The sequence below is a fragment of the Electrona antarctica genome (assembly GCF_951216825.1).
Source record: "Electrona antarctica genome assembly, chromosome: 5".
NCBI classification, from domain to species: Eukaryota; Metazoa; Chordata; class Actinopteri; order Myctophiformes; family Myctophidae; genus Electrona; species Electrona antarctica.
Window position 1 is genome coordinate 31,442,902 of NC_136810.1, and position 27,999 is coordinate 31,470,900.

General features: G+C 42.0%; 1 protein-coding gene across 1 annotated transcript; it reads left to right on the plus strand.

The window, feature by feature from the left end:
- The first annotated feature begins 580 nt into the window (after positions 1–580).
- plekhg7 (pleckstrin homology domain containing, family G (with RhoGef domain) member 7) lies at positions 581–27,785 on the plus strand. The gene is made up of 17 exons (XM_079501566.1): positions 581–1,049; positions 2,238–3,035; positions 4,140–4,162; positions 8,017–8,132; positions 8,419–8,459; positions 10,458–10,562; positions 11,326–11,475; positions 11,704–11,799; positions 12,597–12,686; positions 14,905–15,018; positions 15,554–15,728; positions 20,471–20,586; positions 22,134–22,221; positions 22,393–22,472; positions 23,015–23,168; positions 25,990–26,087; positions 26,937–27,785. The coding sequence occupies exons 2-17, from the start codon at positions 2,385–2,387 to the stop codon at positions 27,045–27,047; spliced, it is 2,208 nt and encodes a 735-aa protein (XP_079357692.1). The 5' UTR covers positions 581–1,049; positions 2,238–2,384; the 3' UTR covers positions 27,048–27,785.
- Positions 27,786–27,999: the final 214 nt, after the last annotated feature.

Below are 27,999 nucleotides of genomic sequence, written 5' to 3' on the forward strand. Positions count from 1 at the left end.
GTTTGATATGTGGGTCCATTCTACATACACTGAATACAATGAATTGCCTTGCTCTGTCGGGAGAGGGAGACAGAGAGACAACCGAGAAAAATATTTTATTATATTTGAGAGAGAGAGAGAGAGAGAGAGAGAGAGAGAGAGAGAGACACAGAGACAGAGAGAGTTATCTTGTTACCAGGCTGTAGTATGGGTACATTTCAATTTTCAAAATAAAGTTTGAAATTTGAAATGAATTATTAATGGAAAAAAAAGACAAATGGGTCCCTAGACTACTATACCCACTATTTGGGAAAAAGTGAGTTTAGAGTTATTGCAACTTGCATGTTGTATAATGTTAGCTCTGGTTCTTGCTCCGGGCGGCGGTGGCGCTCAGGGGTTGAGTGTCCTTGAGCAAGATACTGAACCCCTAATTGCTCCCGATGTGCAGCTTGGTGCCTTGCATGGTTTCCTCTGTCATTGGTGTATGAATGGGTAAATGTGCACAATCTATGCGCGCTTGGATAAAGGCGCTATATAAATGCGCCATTTTGGTCCAGTCTTGATTGATTGATTCACTCATGCACACACTGACACACAGTAGGCCTATGCAGAATGGGACATTAAATTACTGCATGATGTGGACGACACCATTTTAAGCATTACTTGTTTACAACAGGGTCCACACTATTCAATTCATCAGAACATTTAGAGACGTACAAATATACACTTCTATAAAAACAAAAAGTAAAAAAGGGACAGTATCCTAGTATGGGGAAAAGGGTGTGTGTGTGTGTGTGTGTGTGTGTGTGTGTGTGTGGCAGAGCTAGTGTAATGTATGAGGACCGGTTTAATTTAAATTGGGCTGCGTGCCACCACTGCACTGCCAGGCTCAACTCAGCTGCTCAGGACCCACGCGCAGTTTGTTACATTTTGGCAAGCGACACCGTCGTACCTCGGACTATAGTCACACTGACGTGACAGAGTCCAGCCTAGTCGTCGTCGGCTCGTCGCTACAGCACAAAGTGAATGATCCACCACTGGTGAACATGGGAGCAGCAGACGCGACAGCTGTAAGTAAAAAGGAGGCGATTCCCGATTAATTTGTCACACGTAGGATATATGTCGCGTTTCCTCCTTAAAAGTGATATCAATGTTTTACGTGCGAGTTAGCTACTATTATTATTTTTTAGATCGTACTTCACCTTTGGCCACCTCGTGTGTGAGGAGTTCTGTAAGTTTAGTCCGCACGTCTATAACATTAAAAACAATCATTTATTTTCCTTTAATATGTCTCTCACTTTGTACACGATACCTCTTCTGTTTGCTGTCACAATGAGGGTTACAAACATGGTGTCCCGCAGCAGAGACACAGACAGTGAAACTTGAAACAGGTGTACGGGTCGCTGCGGTCCCTTCTCTTTGTTCCCACGCCACACTCTGAATGCTTACCATTGAGGTGACAAAGGCTATAGGCTACAACATTTGCCCCGATAGATGCTAACAGTGGAGGAAAAGACACTCACATTTCTTACTTAAGTAAAAGTATCAACTTAATCAGTATCAATACTCAATAATATAGAAATACTCTAGATCTGTTACAAGAAGTCCGGAATTCGAAATGTACTTAAGTAAAAGTACAAAACATTGGCATCAAAATGTACTAAAAGTAGAAAGTACTCAATTATGCAGAATGTCCAATTTCACAAGTTCAAAATGTATAAAGATCTTTTGAAAATAGCAGATGCTACGCATTGTGAGCTTAGATCTGCTAAATGGCCAAAATGCATTAAGGCTCAAGTGGGTAATGTATGATTTGTAGTAACTAAATATTAAAAATGATTGTAGTGAAGTAAAGGTACAATATTTGTCTGATTAGGCCTATTGAAAATGTGAAATACTCCAGTAAAGTAACCTCAAAATTGTACTTAGTTACTTTCCACCACTGGATACTAATACGACTTTCCTCAGTCTAGAAAAGATGCTACAGAGAGAGACCAATAGTGCTGTCTTCTTCTGTGCTGAAGGAAGCATTGTTTTTGTTTTCCAGATTCACTGACTACTGACCTAGAATAATCTCTTGTCTATTAGGCTACTTTACAGAGCATCATGTTTGGGTTAGGCCGGGGATGAGGGTGATTCAAGTTGCCTATAGGGAAAGAGCGAGGTGACGAGATGGTTGACATTCGGGCCGACGGCGGCATAACTCGTACACATACATACATTATACTGGATTAATGCATCCCCCCCCTCCCCCCCAGGAACTTGAAAGTTGAATGGTATGAAATCTCTGGAATTCAACTGGATTATCATCTGACTTCACCTCACTTGGGAGCCAAGAATCAGGATCATTATTTAGACCACACATTTTCAGATCCTGGCCGGTCTACAATGCCTTTTAGAGCAACATGTCTACTTTGGAGCAGGTTATCCTGAGTGATAAAGACCAAGACGTGGACAATAACTTGGACTGGAGTTACATTATTCGGCTAGAAAATGGTGTTGTCACTGCAGGTGTGGCGAATGCACAGACACAAACAGACCAGCAGTCCACAGAGCACAAGCAGACTCAGACAAGCAACCCGGTTATAATGCACATAGATCTGGCACGGACACACTCCAAGCGCAGGCACACGTCCCTGGTGGATGTTGACGGCTTGGTTGCACCACAATTTGACCGCCAGGCACCGGGCCGCATCTCCACATCTCCGACCTTGAGAAGGATGAGAAGCACCCGACGTCCACAGCTGGACTTCCCCCGGGACCCTGTCAAGATGGAGAGCACACAGGAGGAGCCGGGTGCAGGCGACTTGCCGGCCCTCACTAGTCCTGTATCCCCAGCACACAGGCAAAAGTCTCCACTTGCAGCAAGCCCCCTGTCTGTGTCCGATGGAGAAATCCAGCATGTGAAACACCATAATTCATCATCAGCCAGACAGAGAAGCAGATCACATAGATCAAAGACTTTTGACAATGGCATAGCTTCCACAAGGCCAGCATCTCTGTGTGTGCTTCAGAGTGTGGCGAAAGATTTTGAGTTTCCTGACAGTGACGTTCAGGTGAGCTTTTACTAATTGATTCATTGATCAAAATATTTTTTTCAATGCAGCATTATGACAAATAATGCATGTGGCCCAATTCCTCTTTAATCACTTGATCCTTGATTCCCTAGTTGTTACTAACTCAATCCTCTTGCAAATATCACCCCGAAGCTGTCATCCTGTAATTTATCCATCTGAGAGTGTACAAATGTAACCAAATGGACTCATTAAACACTTTTACAGTGTATTAAGCACATTGACACTACTGTCCCTATTGTGTCAAAAACGTACAACATTTTTTAATTCTTTAGAAAAATGGCAAAAATAGCAGATCTTCAAACTCACGACACATCGCGATGCAACGTGCTGTGAGCTTGTAGGGCTTAAGTGGTTAATTGAATTGCCAGTACATGTCCCTCTCTTTCTACCTTTACCTCCTGTGGTGGACTGGTGGTCATACACAATGCAAGCTTTTGACAGCAAATGAATCAGCAGTTACATGCACTGACAGCTCTGACCAACCCCACAGTCTAGAGGGCCCTGGGAAGGCTCCTACCCGGGGCCCCTATTCACCGCAGTCAGCAGTCACCCAATAATGGAGGGGTCAGTGAGCGATGGAGAAAGATAATGGGGAGACCTATTCATCGGCTAGCGGTATTCAGCCGAGCACATTCTCAATAGAGCGCCCCGACATTCTCCTCAGATATCGGCGGCTTTTGAATGCAAGTGACCACTTTAAACACCGATTCAAATTTGAATGTCTTTGAAAGTGATATAGTGGCATATGGCTAGTTGTAGTGGGGCCCATAGCTCTGTATAATGGTTAGTGCACAGTAAGCCTGCGCACAGAAATATCTTACATCCTTTCAGAGCAGAGAGCAATGTAAAAATAGTTTGAGACAACTAGGGCTGAACTCTGATGGAGCCTTTTTATTTTCACGTTTTACGTTTCAGCACACGGTTTTAAAGCGATTATGTTCATTCTGGACGTATAATCACGCACAGCGAAATTGGAAATTGGAGAGCCAATTTAACTCTGAAAGCGTAAAAGCACCCAAGGATCAACACTCAGGATTTGCAGTGTGGTCATTCACTAACATTCTGTTTTGCTTCATCTTGCAGGAGAACATTCATTGTCCCGAAAGGTATGTGGTCCATCCAAATCAACCTGTGTAGTGTGTACTCTTGACTGAGCTGCAAAACACCAGGCTTACTAGGCCCCCAATTACAACATTGTGACAGAACATATTTGCATTTCACACAGACAGTAAAATTTTACTGGTAACTGATAAGCTCTGGGCATTTGCCATCACAATGGGGAACAAAATTTGTTTGCCATGTAGTTCTGAGCCAGTTCTGTTTTATACAATCAACCGTTGTGCCTTCCTGTTTCATAAACATCTCAAATTCATTAACCAAAATGGTGTTTGATCTAAAATGACTAAACTCCATGCCAAATCCATCCATTTGTTACTCTGAGAGGGTACAAAACTAAATGGACCCGTTAGTACACTCTCAGAGTTGAATTAACTGGACTTTACAGTTAATGCACAGGACTCGGGTCCTGTGCATAATGTGCACTTATGAGTGACGATGATTGGACCTGGAGCCCAGGGAGGCCCATTGTGCATTCTTTGTGTCACGTCTTTGTTAACGGGGCATAAGCTCGCTGGGTCGAGTTATGAGAGTCCCATGGTTATGTGTGGACTAGACCAACCCTCATTAAGAGTTTTCCCCTAATGCCACCCACACCTCTCCTAATGGGATTCTGGGCTCTTCTCCTCATGGGATAATTAGGCAGCTATTGTCCCTGTAATTACAGCCTGGCACTGTGCCCCTTATAGTCACCAGAAACAACAAGCCATTGGTCAGGACAGTTTAGTTTTTGGGCATCATCATGTGCGTGAACAAAGCACCCATTTTTTGTGTGTGCCACTTGTAGCAGAAGGGACTACAGAGAGAGCATTCTGTGGTCGCAAAGTAACAGGATGGCATTGTGAGGGTACCAGCAATTAAGCAGAAACCTGGTTTGGGGTGATGCTTGTGTGTTTTCTTACGACCAATACCAGATTTGTTTGGTTCGATCCTGAGTTTGTAGAATCGCAGCCCGCCAATTACCAATATTTTGACCGATTTAAAAATCGTTTTTTAAAAAAATCGTTTAAAAAAAAAAAAAAGCTAATTCTAAATCTAATCAGTTTTACTGACTACAAAGTTTTACTACTAAAACTTAGATTTGATATGCATGTGTCTAGCCAACACCAACTCGGGACTCTTGAATTGCTTCCCTCCATACCCTCCTATCTAACATTCTACAGTGTTGTTAGTGAAGCTGTTGCGCTGCAGTGCTTCTGTGTAGGTGGTTGCTGGCTTTGCCTTGGGTTGGCTCCCATAGTGTCAGTTTGCTTGCATCTAGTTCCGGGTTCCTGACACAGTGCCCTGCCAGCCTCATCCTTCTCTCTTTGACTTTGTCTGTGACCTGTGGTAGGTCCCCGACACTCCCCGTAGAGGACCACATTTCTGTTGTGGTCCATCCATGTGACACTTGGTGCCATTCGTAGCATTCTTGTGTAGACTCCATCCAGGGCCCTTTCTGGTTGTGCTAGTTTGATACACAGACTAAAGGTCTATTCATAGTCCAGTTAACTTTTCGGTGAGGAGGTGACCACAGAAACGGTGTTTAGTAAGTATATTTCAACCACTTCTCATACTCTGTGTGCAAATACCTCTTTTGCTGAGGACTCACAGCACCACTTTCGACTGCCTGCATATACATTGATCATTCAGAGAGTTGGATCAGTTTACTTGAGGGAACGCAGCCCGGGAGTGAGAGCAAAGAACAGGCGGTGCATTCAGAGCCCAACAAAAGTCTCCTGGAGGGGGGAAAAACATTACTGGGTTACCACAGTTATCCATGAGACTTACCTAACATTCAGGTGTACATATTGGCCCTCCAGCTATGTGCTATATGCACTTTGTTTAGTCAATGTATTGTTGATTTACACAAGGAGAGATCGTGGTTATGCAAGCAAAGCATTATGGATGGTAAATACAGTATTCAGAAAAGCCATTATGCACTGTTTAACATGTATGTGATCCAATGTAGGCCTCTTATAGAGGAAGCTAACTGAATTTTTCTTTTGAGACATATTCACACACCATGGTAGATGCAACATCATAAACCATCATGCTTCCCCTACTGATTCTGTTCCTGTTAGTTGTATTGTTATCATAAACACCACATCTTCCTTATGACCCGAGATCACGTCCTCCTAGTAACCGCTGCTATGCAAAGATAACAACTATGATCTCATTACAATTGTCATATTGCAATGAATTATTGGAATCACATTTATTTTGTGTTTCAATATTTTTATTAAACAGAAAAGGACATGGACAATACATGAACTTATAGCACATGGACACAACATAACCCCCTTCTGTTATTATTTCCCCTTTTTCTTTCTATTAAACACTTAGATCAAGATCTATAAGACATTCATAAGCTCAACCATAATCCCAAACGGGTTGACAGTACAATAACGGGACATAAAACCAAAACAAAAAATATATGCAAATCATAAAATACATAATACCATAAGGACAAAGTATATACAAATCATAAAGTACCTATTCACAGTTTCACACCAAATTGAGTATAATGGATCACATTTATTTTATATATTTATATTTCTTTACACCATTACTGCAATAGTGAATAATAATAGTACACAGTAAAATCCATTTACAACTATTGAGAATGTGCAAATGGAAACAAATGTACTGATATGGGTCTGTTGTTGCCATTGCCAAATGGACATTTGTTTCCGAATTGCATAGACTCTTATTTTTACACGAAGGATTTTATTGTCTAGGTACTGTGAAGCAGTCCCAGAGCCTGTCAGGTTGCCGTTTGCCTCATTTCTGAAGACAGTTGTTGATTCTGGTTCAAGACTGAGTCTATGGTTAACTTCGACACACAATCATACTATGGCTTGATATTTAAGTATCTGTCATTGTATTATTATAACATCTTTATTCTTGTAAGGACTACAGAACAAATTACCAAATGTTATAAACGTTCAATAAATTATAATATATCAAGGGTTGGATAGGCATAATTGATTTAATGATTGGATAACATTCATCAGATGCCATCAAATTTTTATTCTGACATTCAGTATGCGGATGTGCATATTTCTGTGAACAGCAATCCCCCAATAACAACAACACATGGACGTGAAATCATTTGCTGTCTGTCTGAGCTTTGCCCGAGGCTAAAAGGCAGGCCTGTGTTTTTCCGGTCTTGGCAAAGCTTTGGTTACTGACTCCAAAAGGAGGCCAGCGGAATTCTCACCATTACACTGTCAGTCCATCTCTTGCAGTATAGAAGAGAGAAATGTGCTGATCAATTAGTCTCTTATCTTTCTGCACATTACCAAGACACAGGGGGTTGCTGCGGCTGCACCACGCCTCAAGCCAGTACTCCAGTACCTTCATTCTACTTGAGATAATAGTTGTACTTGAGAATGTATGCTATTCAGACTACAAAAAAAATCAATTTGCTTAAAGTGCAGTTGGTATTTGAACCAGGTATAAGTGTAAGAAGGAACGTTATGTCCTCGTTTATATGGCCTGAAGTATTACATTTCTACTGTTTTGACCTTTAAAACTATGCTGGTATACTATCTAAAGGAGTGTGGGAAACCCTACCTTGTGCATGTTTTTAAGACGCGTGTTAAGAAAGCTAAGAGGGAGGGGAAGTGTGGATGGCAGACTGGCGGGATTGGATCTGAAATGAGAGGGAGAATGTATGGTTCCTACAGCCAAGCAACCCAACCACCACGCCATTGAAGGGAATCTTCCTCTAATCATGTTTGTTTAACATCTTTGACATGATCTTAAGAGGCACCCTGAGGCATTTTCCATTCTGTTGGCTTGTTTTCATTACTGTCAGTTTGGCTGTTCTATTCTATTCCCTACATTTCTGTGTTCATAGGCTTCAGGAGAGGAGACGGAGTTCTGTGGTGGTCAGCTTACCAGGATTGGATTCACCAGGGGATCTATTTGTATCCAATGGGGTAGCTGACATGTTGAATGATTCCAACATCTCGGGTACATCATCTGAATTTAAAGTTTCATGATATCTCTAATAATATAATGGCAATATGGCATATATCTATACTGTGCATTCAAAGCCTGCTAATGTGTATGTAATTTAAGTAAATGCCCAAATGACAAACAAAAACTCCTTTAAGTGTCCACCCTTGGCCACAGTTAACGCCAGCACACTATTCTGTTTGTTTTGCTTTCTAATCCCATCTGTTCTACTGCAGATTTTTTGCTTTGGCAGTTTTGTTGTTTTCTTCTTACCCCATGCCTTGTGTTATAATTTTAACAGATACCAAGAAGTCAAAGTGGCCTTTTTCGAGGCGTAGCACGGTATGCATTTTTTTATTGTTGATATCTTCTGATTGTTTGTAACAGAGGTCTACCTAGAGTGTCATCATTGGGGCATGTTTTGAAATGCTGGTCTGATTGGACAGTACCTTTTTCACTGACCTAATGTTTCAAAGCAGATTGATGGTTGTCTGTTTCACTTTTGTCCCATGCCCTGTAGCTTTGAAACTGTAGTGATACTCCATGCAGTAGTCAACCACACCAGACACAGAATGTCGGCTTCCATAGGGGGTTCCATCAGTACAAAACAGAGTAGCATGGGACAATATTCAAACAGACAGACACACACACACACACACACACACTGAGCATACATTTAGTTAGCTGGGGCGCATACGTTGTCTGACATGCTAACAGTCCGACATGCAACAGTCCGACACATGCGTGACTGGTTAAGAGTAAGACTCACCTGTGGCTCCCGGCATGCATTGTCGGTTAAGACACATGCGTGACTGTTTAAGACTCACCCGTGGCTCCCGGCATGCATTGTCGGTTAAGACTCACCTGTGGCTTCCCTGTGAGGTTAGTGTTTGGGGTACTTCCTTTAAATTTAACTACCAAGAAAAGATGAATTGAATATACTGTACTGTATACATACAAACATGTTTAAGCTACCATTAGCAAAAAGCGGCTGGCTTAGTGTTTCCACATACATAGTTGCATAAATGTGGTAACATCATGATAAGGTCTAGGACGGCTGTCGATGAGGGGACTTCTGGCATTGTCATACAACTTGGTCTACTGTATGTTTGTGCTGTGTGGCTGGTGTTACGACAGTTGTCTGTGATACCATGGTTTTGCATTAACAGAAACTGCTAGTTTTACACACAAATATCTGCATCATCTTTACTAGTTTCATGTCATAGGAAATCACAGAGAACCACGATTACTAGTTAGTTGCTGCGAGAGTGAGGTCTAGCCAACACCAACTCGGGATTCCTGGATCGCTGCCCTCCACAAATTCCTATCCAACATCAGGTTCTTGAGCTCTGCAGTGTTGTTAGCCAAGCTGTCGCGCCGCAGCATGTCTACATAGGTGGTACGCTTCTTTCCCCTCCTGGCTTTGCCCTGGGTTGGCTCCCATAGAGTCAATTTACTTGCCTCAAGTTCTGGGTGCCTGACGCAGTGCCCTTCCAGCCTCATCCTTCTCTCTCTGACTTTGTCCGTGACCCGTGGTAGGTCCCCATAGAGGTCCACATGTCTGATGCGGTCCGTCCATTTGACACCTAGTGCCATTCGTAGCATTCTTGTGTAGACTCCATCCAGGGCTTTTTCCTGTTGTACTGCGAGGGTCCATGTCTCGACCCCATACAGCAGTACTGACTCCACAGTAGCTATGAACACTATTCATACTATGAACACACCACTATTACTATATGTGCAGACCGTTTAATAACAAAAAATCACACTTGTGTGAAGAAGTGCTGGTTATTATCATACATAATTTTTTTGTAAATGTTTTCTGGAGCAACGGTAGACAAAGGTCATAGTTTGGGGGAGATCGGGAGGGGGAGAGAGAGCGCCTATTTCGTGCAATAAACTGGCCAATGCTCGGTACCAAAACCTGAAATCATTCATGTTGAACTGTGGGGAATGGAGGTTGTCTCCTTGCTTTTCTACTGAGAAATGTAGACCTTGTGTTCTGGATAGAAACACAATTGGTTGAGGTATTGCCTGAATCCTGCCCAAGAGGGCATTTCATTTTAGCTCAGTGGTAGAAACCTTGTGGAAGACCCGAGTTCGAATCCCGGCTTGGACAGGTTGGACAGAATTGCAGCTTAACGATACATCATTTTGCATGTTTATGTTTTATTTCAGATAGGTCAGTGTAGAGATTGCAAAAGCTAATACTATCGGAAGAAAAAAGAAAATTGCATTGCCGAAATCGCATTAGTTTAGTTTTTGAGTGTGTGCTATACTATACCTAACTTTACTATACCTAACTTTACATACGGTATACATATTTTTTCCACTGCACAGACTAAAGGGAAAACACCCACTAGCGCCACGTCATCGGATATTGAAAAATATCTTTCAACGGCACAGATCAGAGACTGGAGAGAGACACACTTTCAGAAGTATAAGGTAATTATGTCAACTGAAAATATTATTGGCCATGCTGGCGACTTTGTAAATCATGGTAGATAAACATAATTTCATGAATAACACCTCTGTTAAAGGGATATTTCACTTTTTTAAACATATTTTATTGGTTTTGTAAAGAAACGGCAGTAACAAATATGTCCTGAAATAATGTTCCAATGGATATTCACTTTCATATATGTGTTGGGTCATTTTAACGTCTACTCAGGCTTTTGTGTTTCACCCCAGACAGTGACATAGGCTTGATATCACTGCCTCCTCACGTATTAGAAGGCCAATATCAGTGACCAGAACCAAGGACGGGTTTTTTCGATGGATCTATCATGGTTAAAATGGAGTTTTAAGTTACAATTCATGTGTTTGTATAGGAAGGGTAGGGGTCTGACAAAATTAATATCAATTGTCTCAAGTACTGCATCAAGCAACTGTCACAAAAGCCTTAGTAGATGTTAAAATGACCCAAAGTGAAATATATCCCTTTAACATTGCCTGATTTAACCACTTAAACACAAGGCTAGCGTCCCTATTCTGGGGGCGCAACATCCAGCAAAAATGGCAGATCTACAGGCTCACAACACTCACACGTTTGCAATGTGTTGTGAGATTATTTTTGAGGGGGAAAAAGGATCATACTTAGTATAGTGCCCTGGGGGACAAGTATTCTTATTTCTTTCTGCTCCATTTGTCCTTTATGTGGTTTGTTTGTGTTCCCCGCCCATCCATTGATCTGTTTGTCTGTCACTAGGACTGGACACTGGCTGACTTCCTGCGAGACCAGTCCTCCCAGTATGAGACGGACTCTGAACCCCAGGACTACAAGAGACAGGAGGCTGTGTGGGAACTGTTAACCAGCGAGTGTGTTTACTTCCTGGATCAGTTGATGGTTCTCAAGGAGGTGACTGACTCTTAACTAAAGCTGCCACGCACGCATGCACGCACGCACGCACACAGACAGACAGACAGACAGACAGACAGAACTGCAACCCAACACCTGCCTTGTGTTGATTGTTAGATAAAAGGTACCGCTAAAAGTATCTTTTTGTTTTGTTTTGTTTCCACCACTTGACAATTGAAAGTAATATTTAAATGGAAGTGCAATGCATTATTCCTTTGGGGCTTTCAGGTGTTTCTGGCTACACTGACTAACCTGCGGATGAGAAACTGTCTTACGGATGTGGACTCCTGGAGGCTGTTTGCTAATCTCAACGAGCTCTGTCTGGTGAGACCTGACGCAAATGCAGAAACTGTCCACTGAGAGATGACAAAATAAAAGGCTACATGGCTTAGAGCCTAGCAAGATTCACAACAAAACAAATCTGAAAATGTATAATTCGACTGTGTCCCGTGCAGAAAATAGCCGAACTAAAAACAATCACAGCGGCCTGAATGACTGCGTAAAGGCTGTGTCTATCTATCCATCTCAATGGGAGTGCCGCATAATTACGATGGAAATGCCAGCAGCATGACAAGACTTAGTGTGTATTCTGCGCTGCATGTTCATGTCTGGTGTTTTTATCTGGTCGCAGAGAGTAGGAATATTTTCAACGTTTTAGAAGAGCACATTGGGTTTTCAGCTGTGGGAAAAATAAATAAATAACTTTGGACCAAATTGTTGGACACATCCTTAGAGGTGTAGTTACAAAAAGACATTTAGTTTTGGAAACCTTGAGCAGCAACAATAATACATATTAAATACAGATTTCTAACTGCCGTGGTCATTGCTTATGGCCCAATTAACAGCAGAAATGACAGTATAACACTACTTCATAACTTAATATTGTAATTAAATGTCGCCATCATACTTCATAACTTAATATTGTAATTAAATGTCACTATCATATAACAACTATGTCTTGGGTCCATGTCGAAGTGAACAGCTATCTTTTAATCATGTCTCCTTGTAATGTGGACTCTGTTCCTCTCCGTCATGTACAGTAATCATTACACTAACCTGACGACAGGGTAAGTGTGTTAAAGAGCCGGTGTTGATGTCACCCTTGTTGTGTTCTGTTCCAGGTGAGCTTTGGCTTCCTGAACAACCTCCTACATGTCATTAAAGGCACTTTGGAGGGTGGCGGGCCCACCTTGCTGGAGCAGCTGAGCAAGGCATGTTATAGCTTCACGCACACACACAAACACACCCACATGCGCGCGCGCGCGTGCACGCGTTTGCATTACTACACTTGTGGGGACATCAGATTATATGTATGCCATTTTAATTTAAATGTTTTTGCCGTTTTTAACCCCAACCCTAAAGCAGAAAATAGCTGATCGCCTATTCCCAGTGCACAACACAGGCATGCAATTAAGTAGGTGTAAATCAGGTATTATTCTAACCCCAATTTGTAAACCTAATCCCAACTCCAACCTGAATCTTTTCCTATTTACTCCCCAAATTTATTTTAGCCATAAAACGACCATTTCTCTTGTGGAGAAAAATGCTCCTCACAATGTATATTTCTCAAATTCCACTATAATTGTGGCCCTCAAGTATAATAATACACACATCAGTTGACCGAAACATACTTTCATAAATTGTTCTGTAAGTGAACACAGTGTGTGCGGGATTAGGCGGGTGGGTCCCCCTCCTTTTTCCTTCAACACCAAATCTCTTCACCAAAAATAGCCAATCCAATGGGCTACTTTAGCCATATGTTTGCCCTCAGAATAGGGACGGTAGGGTTCATTGATTGATTGATTTGTTTTTCTTCACAGTATGTAGAATGGGTAGCCTACATTTCAAACGAAAGCACAAGTCAATACAAAAACTGCTACTTTGAGGATGAAACCTAAAAGCACTAGACTTGTTTACATCAGGGTCCTCCATTTTCAATTCATCAGAACAAATGTACAAATATACACTTCTATGAAAAACAGGAAATCATCATAAAAAGAGAGGAAAAACATGTATAGTATGGGGGGGAAAAAGGGGTTGGGGGGACTTTTTCTTTTTACGGGGGCCAGTTTAGAATTTGTGTGGTTCATGTGGTTACTAGTTCTAGTGATCATAGCACTATTATCAATTGAATTGAACAACTACATTTTATTTTAAACCAGAAACCGCACGTTTTTATCCTTATAACCTAAAGTTGCCTTACTTTGTTGTAAGGGGGGGGGGGCTTTCAGAGTAAAAGCGGGACCCCAAGCTCCTATTTTGAAAGAATCCGGTGCTCATTGTGTTAAAGAGAAACTTCACCCTTTTTGCAAAAAAATATATGTTAATGACTTTTGGAAGATTTAGAACACTTTCCTGAGGGTCTTTATGTGTGTAATATGTGGTTTTAGATATTTTAGATTTTAGCTGTGAGCCCAGTGTCTCTGATGTCATGGACACTGGGCTCACTTACTTCCTGGACTACATCAAGGAAGATTAGAGAAGGAAGTGACATGGTCACGTGACGCTATGACACTTTCATGGGAGCCAAATCTCGCACCGGAAGTTACATGAATACAAAGCAGTAAATGGAGCAAACTTGACCAGCTCATAACAAACATTAATTATGAACCATTGAGACCTGTGTCATACAATCGGTTCAGGCATATAAAAGAAGACCTATCACAGTTTGTTTTCTAATCACTTGCACAGAGTGCACAGTACATCATTTTATTTGAGGATTTAAACAGCAGCAAGTATCGTTTCTGTTCCGGGGGTATCGCAAGATTTGGCTGCCAGACAGGAAACGGTGGACAGTCTCACGATACTTGGCACGTTCAGAAACGTACTTTTTGCTTTTTAGATACCTCTATAAAATTACACAGTGTACACATCGAAAAGCAACACAGCAGACAATAATGTGTTATATGTCTTCTGTTTTTTGCCAGAAGCTATTACTTTACAAAAGATCTCAGTCATTCAGAAATATTGTTTGTGTAGCTCATGTTCATGAGCTGGTCACTGAGCTCTCATTGACTCCAGTGCATTCTGCCGAATTTCCCGGTGCAGTTTGGCTCCCATGGTGCGACGAATCTGCCGTCTGGAATTGCGTCATAGCGAAAATGATATTGGTGACTTTACCTCCATTTCATATACCTTGGACTACATGTTGTCTCAGTAAGACAACCCTTCCCCTAATCACAAGGAGGAGCAGTGCACCAAAGCATTATGGGAATTGTAGTCCAGGAAGGAAGTGAGCCCAGTGTCTATGACATCAGAGACACTGGGCTCACAGCTAAAATATCTAAAACCACATATTGCACACAAAGACCCCCAGGAAAGTGTTCTAAATGTTCTAAATGTCAGTAACCCTTTAAGTATTGTTGTATAAGTTTCCCTTTAAGTATTGTTACCTGGCATGCATTAAGTATTGTTCTTCTCTGCCTGCAGGCTTTCCACGAGAGTGTATGCTACTGTCTGCAGAAGTACTGCCTCAACTACTCCGCAGCTCTGGTTTATCTGGACAGCCTCAAACCCAGAGAGGACTTTGGCTCTTATGTGAAGGTACACGGCAACGACTCCCCTTGCACAGGTTATTTTGCGTCAGTAAATAAGAACGCCTGCGGTGCACCTTGACAACCACGCAGGCAGTGCAGTGCGGGGGCCAAGAATGAAGAGAGAACACACATGCAACGCTGCTCCGTAAACAACCATGACCTGTTCACGGTCACTAAGGCTCACCAGGGTTGGAATGTGACAAGTTGTCTCTCTGCATTGTGTAACTTTCCCTCTCAACCCAGTTCCTCACTCCATTGTTGTTGTTGTTTTTTTCTTTGTTCCTGGAGATCATTTTTCTGTTCCACATTCCCCTTCCTCAACTTCCACTTCCCCTCCCCCCTTCTCTCCATCGTGTCTTAACAAGCGCTCCCTTTCACCCCCACCGCCCTGACCTTTTTTTCTTCTCTTCTCCCTCTTTCTCTCTCCCTGACCCTGCTCTCCTTTAACCTCTCCCCTCTCTTTCTCTCTCTCTCTCTCTCTCTGTGGGTTTTTCCCTCTGTCTCTCTATTAACCCCCCCTCCCCCCCCCTTCGCTCTCTCAGTGGTGTGAAAGGAACGAGCAGTGTCGGAGGCTGCAGCTGCGTGACCTGTTGGTGGCGCCGTTGCAAAGGCTGACTCGCTACCCGCTCCTGCTGAGGAACATTGGGAAGAGGTGCAGGACGGAGGAAGAAACCAGTGGTCTGCAGGTCATAGCGGAGCAGGTGGACACGTCCATATGTGAGCATCATATTATTATTCTCTTCTGCATCACTGAATATCAGGAATCCTCAAAATGCAACGTTAATCTTTAGTAGAACCTTGAGTCCAAAGCCTGGACTTGCAAGATGCAAAGACCTTTATGAACTCTAATTATATCTTTTATGTCTTACAACCGCTTCGCTCGTTGGAAATAACAGAAAATTAGTTATTTTAACCTGGATGTGAATTTTCACGTCTCCATCCATATCGCCATATTAGAATAGACTAGAATAGACTTTTATTTGTCATTGCACACCAAGCATACACTGAGCATACAACGAAATTTCAAGGGAGCTCCCACATAACCGTAGTACATAAACACAACATAACACATAACATACAACACAAAGTAAAGTGCATGGTGATATTTTAAAGTGCATGATGGATGAAAAGGGAACTAATAAATTATCACAGTCCAAATAGAGACAGAATGCATGATGCATATGAGGGGACAGTCAATGGTCATGTCGTTCGTTTAGCAGTCTGACTGCGTAGGGGAACTAGCTCTTCCCATTGATGCCACAGAGTGCACAGCCTCATGATTCTGTTAATGTTTTAACGATCCTTGACACTTTCTTGGCATGAGAATGAAGAACAGCGTAGTGTTGTTAATGATGAGGCATTAACAACACTACGCTGTTCTTCATTCTCATGCCGAATATAAGTATAATACAGGCATAAGTATATTGTTGCTCAGCCCGTTCTGATACTGGAGTAATAACATTGTTGCTCAGCTCGTTCTATGACTCTTGCAACACACACACACACACACACACACACACACACACACACACACACACACACACACACACACACACACACACACACACACACATTCACAAGTGGAACTCTCCTTCACGTTTCAAGTGATAAAAGGGATATTAAATGGATATTTCACTTTCAAATAAACATAATTATATGAACAATCAAGCCCTCCTCACCCTTTAGAAGAACATTCTAATGCGATTTTTCCATTACTTAAATAAAATAAAATACTAGATAAAATGCCCCTCAGGGCACAGGTCTCCACTAGGGCAGGTCAGGTTGTGGCCTCCTGGTGGCGCTATAATAGGCCAATGTGAAAAGGGTGACATTTCTTCTTATGCCTTGGATGGCAATTTTGAGGCATTTTGTTCCAAAAATGTGTTTTGCAAAAATCTACCTGTTGGTGGCGCTATAACAGGCCAATGTGAAAAGGGTGGGATATATTCCTCACCTTAGTAGGAAAGTCCGTGAAAGATTTCACGTAAATTGCACGCTGCGTTCTTGATTTGAGGCTTTTTGTTCAAAACGGGCCAATCCTGCAAACTTTGAAAGCCAATGTTGGCCAATTAGGATGGAATATGAAATATCAGATCCGGCTTGAGCACATGACTAGAGATAGTGTATAACGATTTGCGGGATTTTTGGTGTAATATCCAAAAAAGTTTTTCAAAACTTTTCAAAAAGTTGGCCTCCTGGTGGCGCTATAACAGGCTGTTCTGGAAAATTTGGGGCAGAGGTTCATCGTGCGTGCGTGCGTGTGTGCGTGCGTGCGTGCGTGCAAAAGTTGGTGTGTGTGTGTGTGTGTGCAAAAGTTGGTGTGTGTGCAAAAGTTGGTGTGTGTGTGTGTGTGCAAAAGTTGATGTGTGTGTGTGTGTGTGTGTGTGTGTGCAAAAGTTGGTGTGTGTGTGTGCAAAAGTTGGTGTGTGTGTGTGTGTGTGTGTGTGTGTGTGTGTGTGTGTGTGTGTGTGTGTGTGTGTGTGTGTGTGTGTGTGTGTGTGTGTGTGTGTGTGTGTGTGTGTGTGTGTGTGTGTGTGTGTGTGTGTGTGTGTGTGTGTGTGTGTGTGTGTGTGTGTGCAAAAGTTGGTGTGTGTGTGCAAAAGTTGGTGTGTGTGTTTGTGCAAAAGTTGGTGTGTGTGTGTGTGTGTGTGTGCAAAAGTTGGTGTGTGTGTGTGTGTGTGCAAACGTTTGTGTGCAAAAGTTGGTGTGTTGGTGTGTGTGTGTGCAAAAGTTGGTGTGTGTGTGTGTGTGTGTGTGTGTGTGTGTGTGTGTGTGTGTGTGTGTGTGTGTGTGTGTGTGTGTGTGTGTGTGTGTGTGCAAAAGTTGGTGTGTGTGTGTGTGCAAAAGTTGGTGTGTGTGTGTGTGCAAAAGTTTGTGCAAAAGTTGGTGTGTGTGTGTGTGTGTGTGTGTGTGCGCGCGCAAAAGTTGGTGTGTGTGTGTGTGTGTGTGTGTGTGTGCAAAATTTGGCATCGACCGGGTTAGCGGTGCCGGAGATTAGCTGGTAACGTACGGACGCACAGACGGACACACACACACACACACAGACGGAGTGCAAAACATACTCTCTCCCCATGCCTTCGGCCTGGTGGAGACAAAAATAATGTTTATTTTATTTGAAAGTGAAATATCCCTAATAGCATTTGCTTTCGTCAGGACCTGTGGATTACATGGTGGTTAGTGATGTGTTTTGTTTAACACAACATTGGAGCTTATCTTGTGATCTGAGGCCATTATATAAAAGATTCACTAAGTAAACACGAGCAAGGAGATACCAATTCATGTCTTTTAGAGCTTGCTGTCCAAACAGATTGGGCATGCTTTGGCCTGAAGCCAAATGGCCATTCACGGCATGTCTGTGCCTGTAGAGACACGGACTGGTGGTTTACTCTGTAACTAGATTGTCAGGGTTTGAGAAATAGCTGCTTAGAGACGCCTCAACGCGATTGTCTCATGTAATTTCAAATAAACCAACCAGTCTGGCTTCACCTTTCTTTGATAAACGTGTGTTCCCATAACCATTACATGGGTGTGACACTGAACACGCAACAAGAACGCTGCAACAGGGAGTTGGTGTGTCAGGGGAATATTATTGTGACTCTGGCCTCAATGAACAGGCCAATGTCCTGTGGGCGTGGGGGATATTTACTGGAAAAGGTGTGTGGTTTAATCTCTCACGCCACGGTACCATCACGCCCATGCCCACACGCCCATGCCCCCACACACACACACACACACACACACACACACACACAGACTGTAGCTATAAAAAACTTGAGATTGAGATGTAATGCTAGAATAGAGCTCTGCTAACCATGCTATGAGAGTATCATGCCAAATGTATCATGTAGTATCATGCCATGTTGTTCATATCAATGTGAAGGGATTATGTGACGCCAGTAACTGGGTTAGTCCATCTAAATGTAGTAGGTCTCCAGGCTGAATACCTAAGGAACACACTGTGCTGGGCTGGGAGCTTAAGCTGACAAATCGGTATTGTCTTCTGTGGTAATACTTAATCACATTATAAAGCATTGTATTATGATGATGTACAATCACACCTTTTGGCATGTATCTCAGTGCATTATAATTGTCATACCGGTAAGACGACCTCGCCCTAAAGGGCGAGGTCGCGTGCACGCATCTACGTGGGTGACAGCAGACTGCTGGGCGAGCGCTGGCGCTTTGGCATGGGGGGTCAGATCAACATATGGAATGAATTCTGTACTGGCCATATGGAGCGTGTCTTGAGTGTACAGGGTTTGATGAGGTCAGATCAACATATGGAATGTCAGAACAGGTCAGCTCCATATATGGAGATCTAAGGGTGGCAGTGTCTTGAGTGTACAGGATTTGATGAGGGCTCAGGTAGGGCCGGGCCTTGTTTTTCGGGCCTGTTAGTTTTTGCCGTGGCTGCATTAATAACTTTGGGGCAGGCCTGTCTAGAGTTTAAATGAACAGGTATCAGTCAAAAGGGATACATGGAAGAGGAAGGATGGATGGGGAAGGATCAACATATGGAATGTCAGAACAGGTCAGCTCCATATATGGAGATCTAAGGGTTTGAGGTGAGATGTAGAGTTGCTGGCCAATATTGACATCATGGATTTCCATATATGGGCTTAATATTGATGACATCAAGTGATGTCACGAGGCATGACCATATATGGGGCGTGACCAACTGACTGACGGGAAATGCACAATTGGGTGTCGCAGGGGAAAAGTTCCTGCCCACCACTGACGAGACTATAGCCAGATCCCAATACTCACATTTCTGCCTCCATGTCATCTCCGTAGTATCTAGACTTTTTTTTTTAAAGATTTTTGAGTGGTGTAAACCACTCCTACAACTGGCTTTTTTGTGCAGAAAAAATTAGCATGGTTGCTATGTTCACCCTGTTCACCCGGGTGGCTTTACTAGTCTGTGCAGAAAAAATGAGCATGGTTGCTATGTTCACCCTGTTCACCCGGGTGTGATTTCATTACGTCAGACATGATTTCATTACGTCAGACAGGCTATAATACACCACTCAGTTCACACGGGTGTGATTTTTTAAGTATAAAATAGAACATGATTAACCCAACACTTATGTAAAAAACAACACTTGCCATATCATGATTTTACAATATCAAAAATCCCAGATATCTAGTCTCATGACGGTATATAATAATGATATATTGAATTTGTCTAGCCCTATTATAATACATAAAAGACATGGGCTTCATAGAAAGTATTACAATGTATTTTAAATGACTTCTTGAGAGAGATATTCTTCTTTTTCAGACATTTGCTTTGCTATTCTAACTGTTCGTTTGTCTATAAAATAAGATAAACCTACAGCAAAATGATGAAGTTTAATTTAACTGCGCAGAAAGGTCCAGTGTTTTTAGGAAAATAGCATCAGTCTGCAAGGACCATAAGTCCATAACAATGTTTTTCCACTATCTCACTCTGTGTCCAGGCGATTTAGAAGGGAAGGTGAAATGGCTGGATAACTACCAGAAGGTGAAACAACTGAGAGATGCCTTGGTGTGGCTGCCTGTGTGGGAGAGAGACAAGCGTGCCTTCGTTCCCGAGGTCTGTGTTTGTTCGCTGTAAAACACTACAACATGCATTTTAAAACGTATTTTTAACATTTAATATCATATTGTTTATGTCCCTCAAACTTATTTCAAATGGTGTGAGCTTAATCCATTTAGGCCTGACGTCGAAATAAAAAAAAAGGTCCTCTGAAAAAATATATATTCAAAGATTTGTGCCGCATTTTCACGATGTTTCAAAAATAGCAGACCTACAAGCTCATAGCGCGCCACTCGGTGGCGCGCTATGAGCTTGTAGATCTGCTATTTTTCAATAGCTAAAGTATAACATAATGCTTAGTTAAAACACCAAAAGGGGTTCCCGTCCAGAATGGGTTAAATGTCCTGATGTGGTGGGGGTGCTGTGTATGCAAATTATTTTCTCCACCACACACTCATCCCATCTACTCCCCTCTCCAAAGATGAAATGCAAATTTTGAACTGAAGAGGGGGAGGAGGGATTATACAAACTAGGAAGATACCTATTCGGTATTTTAGTCCGACGTCATTTTGTAGTCCTACGCTACGTCCGGGTCCAAGTGGCACCAGCTCCCGTCCGCTTCTCAATGTAAATGGCAATATCTAAACACGTGAATCTTTTTACAATAACATTATTTTTCAGAAAGGAAGCCATTGAGGGTTAAAATGGGTCTTGGCTCTTAATGCTTCCAACTCGAGTAGAATTATTAATGTTCTGTACAAGTATCCATGACAAAGAAAATATATGATGTGGACAAAATATAATCATTATTATTGAAGGTGGTAACAGTCCATTTGCTCAGTACAATATTTTGGGGGCATATTTAGAATGTGTGCAGGGTTGAGTACATTAAATCTAGTTTGCATTAATACGATCTCTAATGGAGGATTCAGTTGATGCAATGAAATAAAATGGCGATAGTAATCAGTGTGGGGCAGACAGCCTGTCGCAGCCGGATTTGGGAGACCAGTAGCTTTGTTGTTGCAAGGAAAGCTGTAAAATGAGACTTTAGTGGTTGTTCTAGTCTCAGATCGGTTCCAACACCGCTCCGACGGAGGTACTGTACACAGTATAACTATGGGGAAACAAAAGCGACACAAACAGTAGGACCCAGAAGTATCTCTGGAGGGGGTGCTTACGTCACGGCTAAAATACTGAATGACATCACGAGTAGCACCAAGTCAGTTGGCCTGTTGTGAGACCACTATACTGTACATAAAAACCCAAATATGATGAGAATTGTTCAAAATTGGGTAAAAAAAGTGGGAAAAGTTTAAATTCATGGTGAAGGACCTTTAAACCTGGCATCCATGTTTTAGGAATGTCATTATAGGCGATTATTTATTTTGATTGAGGAAGAAATTCATGCCAACTGATAACAGCATATCAGAAAAGAGGTTATTTCCGGGTAGGGTTACTATGCTACAGGTTATCGCATATAATCTGGTAAATTAGGCCCGGTATCAGGGGGTTTATAATTCATATCAATTTATTGGTGTTGTAAATACAATACATAAAAAAGATATATGCTTTATGACCCCCCCCCCCCCCCCTTCCCCCCCCAGAATTTGAAACACCTCCTGAAAGCTGTCACTTTGGAAAACCTCATCTCTCATCGAAGCCTATTGCATGATGGAAAACTGGTGCTCACAGGTGAAACTTATTTAATAGAAATAGCTCTGTAGTATATTATGTGAACATGCTTGTTGATCGGAGCATGCTGAATATATATATATATATATATATATATATATATATATATATATATATATATATATATATATATATATATAAAATATTTCATTTTTTTCCATTTAATACCAGAAAACGCAAAGCTGATCGACGTGTACGTGTTCCTGTTCGATGAATTCCTCCTGATCACAAAAATGAAGAGAAACAAAAAGGTACTTCAATTCTTGTTCACTTTTTTGGGAATGTGAACTTGAGTGAGTCGAGGACACAGTAAAATCTTCTTAAGTCGTTATAGGAACAAAATAGACGGTTCTGTAACTCAGAGAGTGTGAAAACGTTACCAGAAGGACATTTGCGGGCTTGTATCTCTCAGAGTTTACTCTAAGGAACTTACTGCACATCAGCAGGTTGTCATAGATCAAGTCCTTCTATATGTTCTCACTATTGAACATCCTTTGTCCACATCTACCATGTTTCCTCACTATTGAACATCCTTTGTCCACATCTACCATGTTTCCTCACTATTGAACATCCTTTGTCCACATCTACCATGTTTCCTCACTATTGAACATCCTTTGTCCACATCTACCATGTTTCCTCACTATTGAACATCCTTTGTCCACATCTACCATGTTTCCTCACTATTGAACATCCTTTGTCCACATCTACCATGTTTCCTCACTATTGAACATCCTTTCTCCACATCTACCATGTTTCCTCACTATTGAACATCCTTTCTCCACATCTACTGCAGAAGTCTGTTGGACCAGAACAGAGTCCTATGCGACCGCCACAAAACCTGGAGCTGGATCAGCTGCTGAAGGACGGCAGCACCTTCACAGTTCTGGACCAGCCCATATCACTGGACCGGCTGCAGCTCAAGAATGTGGACCAGCTCAATGCGTCAGGTATAGCTGCCATAATCTCCATCTGTTATTGTTTGGATGACATTATTTATCTCACTGCCTCACCTGACCCGCCACCTTTCTTATTTCCTGTCAAGACAACAGACTAATGCGGCACCTGTGTCCTTGCGTCTCTTTAGACTAGAGGGTTACCTTTACCAAGCAATATGGATACTGACCACCATCTGCAAATGGATGGAAAAAACAACAAAACAAAAAACAATATAAGTTTGTACGGTCAATGACGCAGACATGCACACATTTTAACCCTCTTATGGCCACCCTAATTAAGAGTGGATTGTGCCTTCTACCTGCACTATTCATATGTTTAATTCATCATTTTAATGCCAATAGAAAAATCCGTGACATACACACTATATCTCATTCTAGCACGGTAATCCTATAGTATTAGACACCGAGTCCTGATGGTGGCGGTAACTTCACCATTATGCCGATTTTGACCGAATAGAGGGAATCTGGCAATGTCATTTCCGGTCAGCTGATCACAGCATCCTCTAGCTTTCTGCACTGTGTTACACAGTCAGATGTCCGGGATGCTAAGCTATCATCGTTTATTTTAATAACTAAGTCAAATTAAGCTCTAATCAAGTCCCAAATATCGCATTTTACGCAGAGATTCACATAAAGACCGCGCGCGTGAGGATTTCGTCCGGTTTTAGGTAGATTACATCGACCGTTAGCCAAACAAGCTAAAGGTTGCTACATTTTGCTACATTAAGCCCCCCGATTATAGGAAATAAAGCGATTACGTCATTTACGTCAAGGGTAATGAGGGATTTTTTGATTCATTATGTCAGCCATAAGGGGGTTAACACCCCCAACATTGCTGCTGCTGCTTGCACGGAGGCAGAAGCAGCAGCAGCAATAAACAATAAATAATGTATGTCTTGCCTATATTTGGGAGAAAGTGCCTTCCCTTTCCCCATTTATTTTTATTTATCCAACCTGGCAATAGTTTATTAAATTAATTTGCAATGCACTCTCCAGCTCAAATGTGAACCGATGTGCAACCATTAACAGGTTCCTGTGTCACGCAGTACCTGTTACAAAGGTTCCTACTACATAAGCAACAGACAGCCATATTACTCAAAACAAACAAACACCTTTTTCAACATATATTTTTTTCCCCAAAGTTGGATTTCGATGTATTTCACAGCTTCTGTTCTGACACAGTGCAGTTCAGCCTGTCAATCACTGGGACAGAGCACATGCAGCAGCACATCAAAGGCAGAGCCACAGCTTCAAAGGGCTGGTTAATTAATGGCTGACAACAGTCGATGCCTGGTTACCGGAAAAAAATAATTCAGTATAACAGTTGAAAAAAAAAAAACACTTCTGTCCCTGACAATAACCAATCCGACAGTCTGCATTCTGTACACACAGAGCAAAATGAATGATACAAATAATTACATTTAAATAAAACGTGACTGTCGACTTCGCCCGGTGGGTGTCAACGATAGACAGCCCATTCATCCAAACAGAAAAGTCCTATTAAATTTTATTTAATAACGTCAAACTCACCAACATTGCAGATAGTAAGACGACAATCCAAGCTTTTCGTACAGCTGCAAAGTGTTTGTTTCATAAAAATCCACCGTAGACCTATTATGAGCTACTTCCTGTCAGAGTTTGGAATCACTCGTTATCAGTAAAGCAACCTCCTGCTGCCTGTACAGGTGGTACACATGGGCTGTTGAGTGATGGTCAACGAGCACTTCCAAACTCCAACATCATCTGCAGGGAATTTCTTGACAGGGAGTGGCTCATATGTCTACAGTGGATTTTTTTGAGTGGTGTAAACCACTCCTACAACTGGCTTTGTTAGTGCAGAAAAAATGAGCATGGTTGCTATGTTCACCCTGTTCACCCGGGTGTGATTTCATTACGTCAGACATGATTTCATTACGTCAGACAGGCTATATTACACCACTCAGTTCACACGGGTGTGATTTTTATTAAACAAACACATTGCAGATAGAGGATAATTCAAGCTTTCTGTACAGTTGCAATGTTGGTGAGTTTGACGTTATTTAATACAATTAGATAGGACTGTTCTGTTTGGATGAATGGGCTGTCTATGGGAAGCTGTCTGCTGGCAAGATGGCAGCCATGTGCATACTGTATCATCAATAAAGTAGACTAGTCGACTTTTTGGTTAAGGCAATAGTGCACATGAACGTGAATGAATGGAATGTACAGGTGAGGTGAGGTGAGGGACCTAGGGAGGGATGAGACTCAGGTTGGGGGTGTAGTGTTTTGGCTGCTGACAACTGTCATGCTCTGCTCTGGATCGGTTGGCCGCTACAACTCCTTTTTGCCCCCCCATGGGTTCCTAGAGAGAGGGATGGTATGAGAATGGAAAACTAGAGGTTGCAGCGGGTGGTGCGGGGGAGGGTGTGATTGTGCTATTTATCTAGCTTAATTTATCTTAGCAGACAACAGAGTAGATGAATATTTGATCTTTTGTTTCATGTTGGTCTCTCTGTGAATGTTTATTTGGTATAGATTTTGAACTGAACATTGTTTTATTCAACCACTTAAGCGGAAGCCCTAAGCGGAAGCCCTATTAAAAGAAATCTAAACTAGCCGATCTACAAGGTCATGCCACATCACAACTTTATGCGGCGTGTGAACTTGTATATCGGCAACAATTTCAAGTGGTTAAAATGGGACATATCGGCTGGGTAATTGCAGATACTGAAAAAGCCAAATAATGGTCAATATATTGGCCCATCTGATATCGGTCTGGCCCTATTACAGGGGTGGTGTTTAGAACTAATGTTATTGAACCCTTCCTTTTCAGCATCGGGCCTGCCTCACTCTTTCATAATCATGCATCAGAACCGATACCAGCAGTGCATAGGTGCATTCATCCTACAAGCTCCGTCCGAGTCTGTCAAGGTACGCTGTCTCTCTTAAACCAGGAATGTGTGCGTTTGTCCATGATATGTTTCATAAGACATACCAGCATTTCACATGAATGCAGCTGCAGGACTACGTTGGCACTGATGAATTTCTGTTGGCAAGATCGCATGCCCTAGCAGTCTTCTCATGGGAATCAGAAATGATTATACCTTATGTAATATGTGGATCATTTAAAAACCTTTCCCATCTGAACAGCAACCACATGGGGTTAAGATAATGTGCAGCTGTCTGTTAACTCGAAGTGGATTAGTCAGGTGGAAGTTCATTGGTAGCCTTGGGTGTTACAAAAATCTTCAGTAGGCGAGATAATAATCCTGAGATAGTTCTTCCAATGTCATGTCACACCTGGGCAGCGTACAAATTACTAAGATGTTTTAGATAATTAAGCAAAATGACACACACTTCATAACAATAACCTTACTGTACATGCCAACTTGCCTTTTGTTCTTTTTGGAAACCATTCCCTGGAATATATACACGCCTATGTACAGGGGTATATATTTTTTTAAGATATTTTGGGGCTTTTTATGCCTTTGATAAGACAGTGGAGAGAGGGAGTGACACCCCACCAATAATATTGGTAAGTAAGCTCTTTGGTACTCACCTCTGGGTCGTTTTAAGGCTATGGTATTTCATTTTACAACATCTTTGCCCCAGCCAGACATTAGTAAAATTGTTAGGCATTACAATTATGCAAGGTATAAAACATCCAGTATTCTTTTAGTAATGTGTTCATCACTCAAGCCGTTGGCCCATTGACATGCAAAAACCATTAGATTGCACACTGTTCACACACCCCCTTGTTGTGTTTTGTGTTTTATACAGAAAGTGTGGATGTCAAAGATAGAGGGTGCTGTGACAGCACTGCTGAAGGTGGACTGCCAGCAGTCACGAGTCAAGAGCGCCTCACTGTGGCTGGAGTCTTCACAGATATGATTCATCTGACCCTGGCCTGCAGTACATCATAAACTGTAGTAGTGCTAAAGGATCTACTGTCAACATGCACTGCAAAGCCTGGTTCATGCTTCTTGACGGAGTGGGAGGCGCTCGTGGTCTCTATAAACCTCAGACTGTTTAATAGTAATTGCAATAAGAGCGGTTCAAAGAACAGAGTGGACATAGCGACGTACCCTTGTTCTCTCTTTGCTGTTATTTCTGAAGCCAAACCTGCCAACTCGGTCAGTGCACCATGTAGTTACAAAATATTGAAGGTGTGTGGCTACACGTTCATGGTATGGCATGTGGTTTCATGGCGCCGCATTAGGGGCGGCAGAGGCTGAGGAGGTAGAGCGGCAGCCTGGGAACTGGAAGGTCTCCGATTCGATCCCCAGCTCATCCAGGCTTTGTATTGAAGTGTCACTGAGCAAGACACGGAACTCCCCGAGCACCCCTTTGGCTACATCACTGCTCCTTATAGTTAGCATGGTGGCTGCACACTGCTCCTTATAGTTAGGATGGGTCAAATGCAGTGAAGTAATTATTACCTCACAGGGATCAATACTTGTATTTACCCTGTATACCACACAGACTGCATGAAGCATGTATCAGGCTTAAAGGATCCCTAAGGTCTTGTAAATTTCTGTGCCCATATAGGATACATTTGTAAAATAAATGCCGTGACTGGGAAGGGCATTGCTGTGATAGGACAATAAATCTCTGATCGTGTAGTAATAATTAGTATCACTGAGTTCCATGTGGTTTGTACTGCAGCCAATGCATTTTAATTTGCCATGACTTTTTCATGAAACCATTTCGATAAATAATTATCTAGAGGGAATATAAACACTTGAAGTTTTATTTACTTTGTCAACATGGAAAATCTTGAGAAAATAAAAAGCTTGGTACATCTTCTTCACATAAATTAAATATATTTTCCTTTTTTATAATG